At 46.8% G+C, this 12400-nt stretch overlaps 1 protein-coding gene across 1 annotated transcript in view; it reads right to left on the reverse strand.

Moving 5' to 3' along the window:
* Positions 1–12400, reverse strand: part of Cul4a (cullin 4A) — a 34806-nt gene that overhangs the window by 5816 nt on the left and 16590 nt on the right. The window contains exons 8-16 of the mRNA XM_048341070.1: positions 11814–11896; positions 9995–10062; positions 6439–6557; positions 5601–5793; positions 3363–3467; positions 3131–3241; positions 2927–3012; positions 2496–2603; positions 620–733 (exon numbers count right to left, since the gene is read on the reverse strand). Of these exons, the coding sequence (XP_048197027.1) occupies positions 620–733; positions 2496–2603; positions 2927–3012; positions 3131–3241; positions 3363–3467; positions 5601–5793; positions 6439–6557; positions 9995–10062; positions 11814–11896 (987 nt within the window). The remainder of the gene's footprint in view (positions 1–619; positions 734–2495; positions 2604–2926; positions 3013–3130; positions 3242–3362; positions 3468–5600; positions 5794–6438; positions 6558–9994; positions 10063–11813; positions 11897–12400) is intronic.

Raw genomic sequence — 12400 nt, forward strand, 5'->3', positions numbered from 1 at the left:
CAATTAATCACCAAAAAGCTGTAAGTGGTCTTTGTGTTTGCTTCCAGCCTCATTGATACTGTGGTCACAAGTGGCACCACATCTGGGTGCTGGTAGCACACACCTGTATGTAATCCTAGCTACTGAAGATTTGAGGATTGCAGTTTGAAGCCAGCCTGGGCAGGAAAGCCTGTGGGAATCTTACCTCCAATTAATTACCAAAAGTCCAAAGTAAAGCTGTGGTTCAAGTGGTAGACCAGGCCAGAGCGAGTGTAAAAGCTAAGGAGCAGTGGTGTCCTAGCTAAGTTCAATCCCCAGTACTCGGGGGAGGGAGGGCAGCACCCCACTGCAGTTTAGTTTGTAATCCTTTGGTTGGAGAACACAGAAATGGAATGCATTTTCACAATGCTGTTTTCTTAGATTATGCTTTTATGAGTTGCCTCTTCACAATCAGTGTTTTCTTTCCCACGTGGGGAAATAATTATTGATTACTCAATTTTGTGAAGTAAAATAAATAGCACTTTAACTGTTACTCATTTTATTGACCTGGATAAGTAAGTTGTAAATAGTAATGCAATCTTTCTCTTCTTTGCTACCATCCCATCAAGTCACAAAAGATAAAATGAAGCCAAGAACTGACCTCTTTAAACTCTGCTTTCAGCACAGCATGCCCTAATGTTGTCTGCCACTGAAGCTTCCGGCCGCTGTGCTTGCCTAGGTAGAAGGTCTTGAATACCTCTTGAAGTCTGACCATCTGCCAAGAGTGGGAGATACAGGGACCAAGATGAGCACACTCATGCAACAGTTACACACTCATTTTCAGAGCTGAATTAAAACACAGTCCTTAATCTTTGTCGTTACTTTTCTGAATTCTACTAGCAGTGAAAACACCATCCTCAGACCTTGGAACTTCCCATTAGAGTTCCCAAGTCGGTGCTTAATGTCAAAACAGGTTGTGTCCTACAGACCCCATCTGCTGGCCCCAGCCAATGGCATGTACAATCAAGGCCCATCAGCCCAGCACAGACCACCCTGGGTCAGGTGGTGTCAACAGCAGCTGCCCTGACTGCTGTTACCACCCCCTCCCCTCCCCTGCTTCTGCAGCATCATGGACAAGCCTGGGCACCACACTCTAGAGAAGGAACATATGCTTAGTCTGACCAGACAGGTACTTTAGGTGTTTCTGAGACATCCACTGAAATGTTATGGTCCAGGGCACTATACAACCTACATCCACATGAGCCAGGAAAAACATTCTTGGGAGAGAAATACCACCCAGTGGCTGATGGTCAAACGTTATTCCTTGAATTATCTTGCACTTTTTTTTTGGTGCTGTTACTGGAGCTTGAACGGTACAGGGCCTGCACATTGTCCATTGGCTTTTTCATTCAAGGCTGGAGCTCTACCAGTTGATCCATTCCTCTATCTCTAAGCTCTTTGCTGGCTAACTGGAGAGAAGAGTCTCTTGGATTTGGTCTGCCCAGGCTGACCTCAAACCTCAATCTTCATTCTCAGCCTCCTCAGTAGCTAGGATTTCAGGTGTGAGCACTGATGCCCAGCTCTTGCACTTTAAGTCTGGACTGTTTTAGGCTGAGAAGCGACAACTCTAGCAGTGCCACAGAGACCCACTGGGGGCACAGAGGTGGGTTTCTGGCCAAGGTAAATAGAATATTAATTGGAGGAGAAAGAACAGCTGCTAGAACAAGGAGCTCAGAGTCTTCCTGAAGAGCTGTCCATCTGAAGCACAAAATACCCATGGCTGTCAGAATAGACGGAGCTGGCAGATATGTGAGGAGTAAACAAAGTTTATGTGTAAAGGGCTAGTTCAGCCTCTGAGGGTAAAGCGGGGCAAGGAGAAGAGTAACGTGCAAGGAGGTGCTGTGCAGAGCCGAGGGGCAAGTGGTGATTGAGAGGGCAGGCATGGAGTGAAGAGAGCATTTAGGACAGAGGTAGGAAAAAAACAAAGGAAGGCTACTGAGCAGTGCTGTTCTCACAGAAGTAAGTCAAGAAATGAGCCTGTCTTGCAAGGGAAAACTGTTTTAGGAGGGACTAGAGACCAATGTCTCAGGAGACACCACGAGGGGTCCAGGCTTTGGCTTCCCTAACCTGGACTGGTATATCCCCAAGAACTGCCTGCTCTGACAACTTTCACCCAGTCCTCTGCTGAGGACAGAATCCCTCGTCCTTAATCCACGAGAGGAAACTCTTTCTGTCCCACCTGGGAGCGGATCCTTCTCCCTTGCTTGCCATCATCACTGATGATGTGAGCGTGCTGGAGTTCGGCCTCCCTAAATGCAGGATTCCTCACACCCCTCTTGACACTATTCCCAGGACTTGAGCATTACTGACAGAAGGGAAGGATGGTGAGTCAGGTGCACACCACAACCGAGGCAGTCGCTCTCAGATACAAATACCACCTCCCTGAAACCACAGAGGACACTAGGCTTTGAAGAGATGACTGAACACTTCTCTTTCCCTTTGGAGGTGCTAACGGCCACAGGGGGATGGACACTCACCTCCGGAGGGAGATGCACCTCCATGGGTGTGTATGTGGGCCAGTAGCCCATAGTAAGGATATTCACAGTCAGGTCTATAGGACCCGGGGAGCTCTGGTTCTGCATGTGCTAAAAACAGACCAAAAACACGACGCAAAATGATTATTCTAGAATATCATCAGAAATAGAGTCCAGAAAAGAAAATGGTGTAATGTTAAAATGACAGTTCCCACCTGTCAGCCTCTATTTCAGTTTCTAGAATACACTGTGCTTTCACCTCAATGGAAGTGACTTTTCTAATGCTGGCTGTGCCACCAAGGACAGACCATTAGGCCTACTTAAGCCTGTGTTTTAGTTAAAACAACAACAACAAACAAACAAAAACCAACTCACAGCCCAGAGTTCAAGCCCCACAACCAATTAAAAAAAACAAAACATAACACTCAACTCACCTGCTTGAAGTGAACCATGATGTCCTTGGAAAGCTCCATGTCCTTGAACATGCCCTCTAGCTTGCTGGTGAACGCTGCCCCGCACTCTGTATGAGAAGAGGCAGAAAGGAGCAGGGGCAGGGGCCCCACCCGTTCCTCCCCTGGAGCAGGGGCAGGGGGCCCACCCACTCCTCCCCAGGAGCAGGGGCTCACCCACGCACTCACCATGCTTGAGTTTCGACAGCATGGACTTCTCAGCATCAACAGAAGCACTCTTTCCAACAAGCAGCCTCTTTGCCAAATCCTTTTTATAAAATGCTTCAAAGACATCTTTACCTGGACAGCCACGTGGAATAAAGCAAGGCTGTAGACAGCTGATGTGAATGTTCGCCAAGGTTTTGCATGGACCCCCGGAGCCTCTCTCTTGAGGGCGGGCCCGACACCACCCACTCCTCACCGTGGATGAACCGGAACAGGATCATGATCTTATCCAGGATCCTCTCCAGCTCCTCGTCTGTCGCTTCCTTATTGCCTGCTCGTAGCTTTGAATCCACATGCTTAGCTGAGAGAGTAAAAGTTAAAGTTAGAAAAGGGCTAGTGGGAGGCAGCTGGCACCACACTTGCTTAGTGTACATAAGGCAGGTTTCTATGCCCAGCACTGGGGGGGAAGAAGCCTCTGAGTTCAACTAGCGACGGATGAGCAACCAATGATCAAAGTCACGTAGGGGGGTTTCCTGTGACAGATGTTCTCCTAACTCACAGAGAACCAGTACTTGTCACACTAGGTAAGTATGCTTTGGGAGGGTGCACAGATGAATGAAAAGGGGAACAGAGGACAAAAAAGCAAGAATACTCAATGCATATCATGTGCAGTCAACAAGTGGGAAATGTGAGCCCAGTCTGGGACTCGGGACAGGACAGTGGAAGAGGCGCACCAGACACATGGACAAGTAAATTGTAACCACTTGTTCAGCCTTTTGAAGTTCAGAAAAGGAAAAAGACTCAAACACATTTTTTTTCCCCCTCTCAAGAGGTCAAGCTCCTTATATAGTTAAGTGTCTTTTTATTTTGAGCTGATCCTGGGATTTGAACCTGGGATTTGAACTCAGGGGCCTGGGCACTGTCCCTGGCTTCTTTTTGCTCAAGGCTAGCACTCCACCACTTGAGCCACAGTGCCACTTCTGGCCATTTTCTATATATGTGGTGCTGAGGAATTGAACCCAGGGCCTCATGTATATAAGGCAAGCAATCTTACCACTAGGCCATATTCCCAGCCCCCCTTACGTGTCTTTTCTAACACCCAGACAAACAGAAAGTTATTTTCACAGTTGGGTTTCAGAATACATACTGCAAGAGCAAGAATGGCCCCTTTACAAGATGTGTGAATAAGTGCAAAGGTTATATTCAGAAAACTTTTCACAGGGCTTTAGTAGTTAAAACCAAAGGATAAATAAGCGCCCTTTAGAGCTTCTTGCTTTTGTTGCTACACAAGCCAGCCTTGGGCAGTTTAGGCAGCGACATAAGCCCCTACTTCAGCCCTCAAGATTTCCAAAACCCAGGTTCCCCAAAGCTAAACATACATCCCCTGTGGGAAGCCAGAGGGGATTCCAGGGCACAAAAGCCCAATTTGTTCCAAGACCAGGACCCAAACTGGGTACCCAACACTTTCCCTCATTGGCTAGTACTCTTATCAACTGAGCCACCTCTTCAAACCCACATTCATCTTTCTTATTGTTACTCTATTAGAAAAGTGGCTGCACACTGGTGGCTCATGCCTATAACTGTAGCTCTTTAGGAGGCTGAGATCTCAAGTTCGTAGTTTGAAGTCAGCCCAGGCAGGATTAAGAGTCCATGAATCTCTTATCTCCAATTAAGCACTAAAAAAATCTAGAAGGAGAAGTATGATTTAAGTGATAGAGCTAGTCATCTTGAGCAACACAGCTCAAGGACATTGCCCAGGCCCAGAGTTCAAGCTCTAGGACTGGCATAAAAACAAACAACACCCCACCCTTGGGTGCTGGTTGCTCACACCTGCAATCCTAGCTAATCTGGAGGCTAAAATCAGAGGAACCCAGTTTGAATTCAGTCTGGAGAGAGAAGTCCACAAGACCCATTTACAGTTTGCCAGCTGTGGCTTAAGTGGCTGAAAAAGTGAAAGCCTTAAGTGAAAAAGTCAAGCCAGAGTGCAATGCTTTGAGTTCAAAACCCAGTATGGACACAAACAAAAAAGCCAAACTGCTCCTTTGAGATCTTACCTAATTTTATTCTATTTAATTCTGGGTGGAGGACATAAAAATGGTGATTAAAGGATATTTCATCTCAAATATCATCCAAGACTGATAATGCTGCCCTCACAATGTAGGGGCATTTACATATGCAAACATCACTTACTTATAGTGCGGACAAGAGACTTAAGGCTCAAGTTGAGGAAGTATACACTAGAATAGTCCTATACATCCCAAGCTTTACATGTGAGGTCAGGTTTTATGTCTTTACTAAATCCCTACTGTGTTTACCCCGATGGGTGCGCAGAGGTGCAGGTCCATGTGCACTGTTGAGAACTATCCTGGTAAGGCTTTATATGAATCCTGACCTACTGTCCCCATAAGGAGTTTGGCCACTTGGGGAAAAGAATATACTAGATTCTTGTCTTATTTTCTACTCCTAAAAGGTCAGGACTGTGTTGTGCTACTACCGATTAGCTCTGCAGGCTTGTTGGGTCTCTTGTTGATGAACGTCTCAAAGGATTCCTTCATAAGGTTGATGAAGCGCTCATTCCTCTGGAAGCACACCTCTACCACATGGTCCACTTTGTCCTTGAAGTCCAGCAAATCTTGCACCATGTCTTTATCTTTTTCAGGATTGATAACAATCGTTGTCCCAAAAGTCTGAAGAAGCAAATAAAACACCAAGTCAGGACTGGTTCCTATAGGTCTATGAGCCCAACTCCATTTCTTCAGGGAGCTTCTCACAAACCTGTGGGCAGCCCTGGCCTGGCCTGCTAGATGCCAGTGACACCTTCTCTGCGGTGGCAGACCCTGCCTAGGCTCCCCACAGGAAGGCTGGGTCTGGCATCCAAAGCAGTCCTCAGCAGCAACTAAGCCTCACTTCTGCTCAACACGACACCCAGAAAAGTGGTGCATGGCACCGCACTGGCATGCAAGGGATGCAGAAAGATGCTGGAAACATGGAGGCATGAATCTTAATTTTTGGATTGCTTTTGAAATAAAGCAACAGGCAGACCAGCAAGCTACAACAAAGCATGTAGCAGTACTAAGCAAAGGCCTGTCTGGTGAGCAGATGCACCAACTGCTGTGCTAGTATTTATGGTGAAGATGCACGTGTCCTGGACAGTGTCCAAGGTTGGTGGCATCTTAGAAAACAGATGCTAAGGAAACATTTGCGCAGGTGACCTGGAGGGAAAAGGCAAAGTACTACCCTCCACATCTCTGTGATGGGAACAGATGGCCCCTCTGCTCAGGGACCTCATGTGCATCCCAGCAGGCACTGTCCTGGGGACCACCAGGCCCCACCTTGATGTACTCGCTCCAGTGCTGCAGCAGCGCGTGCTGACCACCCTTCACCCGGCTGAACAGCTGGTACATCTGCGTGAGGTCTGGCACTCTGTTCTCATCCAGTAGGTGGTCCAGCCCTGCAAGTGTGCACAGTGTGAGAGGTTACAGCAGAAAGCAAGTGTCCACAATATAGAAGTGAACAACACAGTTAGCTGGACATTCAAGGAGTTCATAAACCTCTATTCCTTTGCAGGTCAAGCTGCTCTAGGTAAATGTGGGATCGGACTGAGGCCATACATAATAGGAGGGAAGATTGTGGTCTGAGGCTGTGAAAATTAAGAGGGCAAAAGAAAAAAAAAAAAAAAAAAAGGACAGGAGTGTGGCTCAAGTGACAGAATAACTATCTTTAGCAAGTGTAAGGCCCTGACTTCAAACCACAGTGCTTTAAAAAAGCAAGTGTTTGTTCAAACATAAGCAATATGACCTAATCATTTATTTCTGAAACTTAAATTTCTTTTCAAGTTTTATTTTTCTTTTTGGGGAATCAAATTTTTTTAACTGATTTTATTCACAAAATAAATGGGAGAAATATTTATTATTAACCATCTATTTTAAAGTACTTAATAGCACTTGAAGACCTATTTTTTTTTTTAATGTAAGTTTAGGGGCAGGGAATGTGGCTTAATGGTAGAGTGCTTGCTTAGCATACATGAAGCCCTGGGTTTGATTCCTCAGTACCACATAAACAGAAAAAGCCGGAAGTGGCACTGTGGCTCAAGTGGTAAGAGTGCTAGCCTTGAGCAAAAGAAGCTCAGGGACAGTGGCCAGGACCTTAGTTCAAGCCCAAGGTGTGGCCAAAAATTTTTTTTAAATACATATATATATATATATATTTAATTTTATTATTATGAGAGTGTAGTACAGAGGGTTATCACTCCAAAAGTCAAGCAATGAGTACAATTCTTTTTGAGCAATGTCACCCCTTACTTTGCTTTCCTCCCATCCCTGCCCACAAGTTGCATAGTTCATATTTATATGTTTTTGCTCAAAGTTAGTGCTCTATCTCATGATCCACAGTCTGCTTTTGGCTTTTTAGTAGTTAGAGATAGGAGAGTCATGGACTTTCCTGTCCTGGCTGGCTTTGAACTGCAACCCTCAGGTCTCATCCCCAAGTAGCTAAGATCTTAGGTATGGGCACCCAACAGCTTGTCTTAAATTGTACAATGATTTCCTAATACTACATCACAGTGGAAAACTGCCAGATTTCCTCAACACCACTTTCTGGCCGCCGGGGAGGCAGCCAGGCAGAGCTAAGGCTAGAGCTCCACAGGCTGTCGGAGCCGCCAGCCCATCCGGCAGCAGGGGTGCAGGGCACACACTGCAGATGTGTGCTGGGGTGCCTACCACCCCAAACTAAAGCTCCGAGTGCTTCTTATTACCCAACATTACTTCTGATCTATCGGTGAAACTTTTTTTTTTCCTGTCAGTACTGGGGCTTTTCAACTCAGAGCCTGAAACTCCTTTTCAGCATTTTTCCACTCATGGCTGGTACGCTCCCACTTGGGCCACACCTCTACTTCTGTTTTTTTTGTTGTTTGTTTGTTTTTTGCCAGTCCTGGGCCTTGGACTCAGGGCCTGGGCACTGTCCCTGGCTTCTTCCCGCTCATGGCTAGCACTCTACCACCTGAGCCACAGCGCCCCTTCTGGCCGTTTTCCATATATGTGGTGCTGGGGAATCGAGCTGAGAGCTTCATGTGTAGGAGGCAAGCACTCTTGCCACTAGGCCATATCCCCAGTCCCTACTTCTGGTTTTTTGCTGCTTAACTGGACACAAGTGTCTCCGATTTGTCTGCCCAGGCTATCTTTGAATGGTGAGCCTCCGAGCTCAGCCTCCTGAGTAGCTAGGAATACAGGCATGATCCCCTGGTGCTTAGCTTCGGTGGGGTTGGAACTCAGGGCCTTACACATGCTAGCTACACAGGCCATGTCCCAAGCCTCTAGATGTATTTAAAAAAATGTTGCCGGGCTCCAGTGGGTCAAGCTTGTAATCCTAGCTATTCAGGAGACTGACATCTTAGGATTGAGGTTCAAAGCCAGCCAGGTTAAGAAAGTCCATGAAACTTTCATCTCCAATTAACCACCAGAAAACCGGAAGTGGCACTGTAGCTCAAGTGGTAGAGTGCTAGCCTTGAGCCAAAGAGCTCAGGGCCCAGTGCCCAGGTCCAGAGTTCAAGACCCACAACTGACCAAAAAAGGGGGTTTCAATCCCAGAAATCAGGTTATGAGCACAATGGATGTATTTTTTATATGGCCTGGATATGAAGTACTCATTCATATAGAAATACACTGGCTATAAAGGGTTTTACGTGGTGTAAGTAGAAAACGTACCAAGAAGGGAGCTGTGGCTCTCAACTTGCAAAGTCATGTGGCCAGGGACCACATCAAGCTGCTGAGTCTGTTTCCTGTTTGTTTGTAAATGAGGACAATGACTTCACAGGATCACTCTAACTCTGAAAGACATCTATGTGAGGAAGGAGTGTGGGAGTGCAGGTGTTTAGCAGTACTGGCTTCTCCTTCCTATTGGCTTTCAAGTACCTGCCTGGGGAAAACACAGCCATTTGGCAGAATATATGTGGGCATGTTCCTGGGACTTCCAGAATTAAGCTTTTAGGATCCAATGGTTTGAGAGGCTGCTCATTCCAAGCGTGTATAAATGGCTTTCAGATAACAACACGGCACAGTTAAATTACTAAGAGCGACAATAAGCCGAGTGCTGGTGGTGCACACCTGCAATCCTAGCTACTCAGGAGGCTGAGATCTGAGGATCAGGGTTCAAAGCCAGCCCAGGCAGGAAAAGTCTGTGAGACTCAAATCTCTACTAAACTACCAAAAAAATTGGAAGTAGAACTGTGGCTCAAATAGAGTGCTAGCCTTGAGCAAAAGAAGCTCAGGGACATTGCCCAGACCCTGAGTTTAAGCTCCAGGAGCAGTGTGTGCGCACATGCATATACATGCTACACACGCATAAGCATACACACACACACACAATCTTAAAAACACTCCCCAAGAAAGCCAGTGTCTACCTAGACGATGTACACAATTTGTCTGCTCTCTACATGGAGGAGGCAGGGAGAACCCAACACTTGTGCCAATGCACGTCCAGAAGTGTGAAATCCGTGGCCCACCCAGTAGATCAGGTGCACAAGCAAAGAGGACAGTGAGGAAATACGTCTATGCTGAGAATTGCTGCTTGCCTGTGGTTAGCATGTGTCCCTGGGCACCTACCTCTCCTAGGACTAACTCTGGGCTGCAAGGAAACATCCTACCATTTCGAGAGGGTCTGCTATCTTGTGGTCCTCCTGCCTTAGCCTCCTTACTGAAGGGATTTCAGGCATGGGCCATCACCCGTAACTTCACCATTTTTCCATCAATGCCTAGTGTGTTAGAAATTTTTTTAGCACCTTGTTTTATGGAAATAACAAATATCCTTACATTGCTAAGTGCAATGTTTCCTGAGTCTCCTGAGTTATGGATCAGCATTCAGTTTAATTCACATGAGATTGGGGAAATGTACCTTTCTGGAGAATTGCTGTTAAATGTTCACCTAGTAGCTGTCTCTCCACACAAGCAATCAGTGGTTTCCTATAAAGGCAGAAAAGAAGAAGTGTCACTAAAGTGAGTCTGGTTAGCTGCCAGAGGTGAGCAAGTTAAGTCTAAAACAATTAGCTTGCGGCCAGGCAGAGCACAAGGCTGAAGAACAGGCTTATCCTCACACGAACAGGCAACAGCACCTTCTGTCAACCACTCTAAACCCATCAGTGGTGAGGTCCACAGGCAGGCCTGGGTTTGACAGGTGGGGGTGCCGAGAAGGGAGGAACTGAGCTGGCTGGCAGGAGTGTTTGCTCTCCACCCTGGATTTGAACTTCTCTGGCTATGCCCTCCAGCACGTGGTACTTGCTGTCACTTTCTGAGGGAAGTCTGAGTTCTAGGGAATGCATGGGGGAATTTGGTCTGGCCCCTGAGCTCATCCTGCTGCTAGCTTGTTGATCTGGCCATTCTTGAGTGCTCAGGAGTTTGGGTGTTTGCCATGGTGACTATCTTCTTAGAGCTCAGATGCTGGCCTCACTCTCACCTTCCCGCTTCACTCTGCCTTCTTGACATTGCTTGTGTCATCATCTTCCACAGTTAAAGACTCCATAGACCCAACCCACCATCCTCTTTTCCCCTCATCTGTCCTTGCCTCTCCCCTGCCTTCTGCTGTCCTGCATGCTTGCCACTGTGGTCTGAGAGGCATGAGCCTGTCATTTGAAAATCATTTGAAAATCTGCCATTCACTAAGTACAGAAACCATCTTCTGGCCTGGGAATGTGGCTTAGTGGTAGAGTGCTTGCCTAGTATGCGTTAAGCCCTGGGTTCAATTCCTCAATGCCACATAAATAAAGAGCCAGAAGTAGTGCTGTGATTCAAGTGGTAGGGCGCTAGCCTTGAGCACAGAGAGGCTCAGGAACAGTGCCCAGGCTCTGAGTTCAAGCCAGGACTGGAAAGAAGAAAAACCATCTTCTGGCTTTCTTGCTTATTTTCCACAATTTAATTCTTTTTATTTTCTGGTTCTTTTCAGAAGATATGGGGCATCTGCTTATCTCCCCTCCCCCATACCCCCCTCCCCCTCCCAAGAGCTACAAGTTCAGGGAATTGTCCTAAACTTTTATTTCAAAGCTTACAGAAAATTTTTTTAACATGTCAACTGATTTACGTATCACAGCAGCCCATGGAGACAGACAGGACTGTCATTCCACACTTAACTCCACACATGGACCGTGAGTTCAGAGAGAAGACAGACTTGTCCATGACAATGGCACACACATGGAACTGGATCCTCTCTGAGGACCACTTGGGCACTTCTGCACTGCCTTCTGAGGGGTGCTGTTCCTTCTTCCCTCCCCCACGAAATGGAAGCATGACACTGTGTACCCGGCACAAATACATGATCTCTCCTGTTTTATTTCCCTAAACTACTCATCAACCTCACGTATTATTTCTAATTAACCACCAGAAACCCAGAAAGGGAGGCGTGGCTCAAGGGTAGAGTGTCAGCCTTGAGTTGAAAAAGCAAAGGGACAGGTCCTGAGTTCAAGCCCCAGCACCAAATGCCTCATTTTCAGCATTGCCAGTATGTACTGTTTGCTACAGTTACTGCTTCTGGAAAACTCATGATGGAACACTTAGGGGAGGACTGTGATTTGTAAATGCAGAGTTAGGACAAATGGTAAGCAGTACACCTTTAACAGAGAAAACACTGTTAAGATAGTATTAGGTGAGTGAGTAGAGACACCATGTTCTTCAACATCAAGCCGGTAAACACAGGCAAAATGCACTCGGTGAGCAGCACTTACTGTGTGCTGTGGTCCAGGTAAGTGATCACACGGTCTCCTTCCTCTTCCAGACGCTTACTCACATGGTTAAGGTATTCTGGAACCTTACAAGAAAAGATTTAAGACATCAGTAACAAGATTATTTCTGGGCTATGGACATGGCTCAAGTGGTAGAGTGCCTGCCTGGAAAGTAGAAGGCAAGGAATTCAAATCCCTGCTCTGCCAACTAACAGATTCTTTGAAATTGCTTTCCTGGTGAAATAACAATAATAATTTTGAAGAAGCAGAGCATACATCCAGATGAAAAGCCAGGGAGACCATTAGGGACTGGCAGATGGAGAGTATGAGAGAAAGGCAGACCCGGAGGCTGAGGCGCATCCCTCTCTTGTTCCCTGCTCAGCACAAAGTGTGGGGGAAGCCACAGGCACCTTGCCTTGGAGGCCCACCACAGGTGTGAGCCACGGTGGCAGGACAAGAGGCCACAGCCAAGCCCAGACCCAGACACAAAGCTGGCTGCAGAGGTTTCAAAGTGCACCTTGTAGGTCCAGGAGTGAATGGAATCCTCGGCCCCCCGCCAGCACAGCAACTGTCAGGTCACCGCTGTCACA

The sequence above is a fragment of the Perognathus longimembris genome, chromosome 3 (genome assembly GCF_023159225.1).
Source record: "Perognathus longimembris pacificus isolate PPM17 chromosome 3, ASM2315922v1, whole genome shotgun sequence".
Classification (NCBI taxonomy): domain Eukaryota; kingdom Metazoa; phylum Chordata; class Mammalia; order Rodentia; family Heteromyidae; genus Perognathus; species Perognathus longimembris.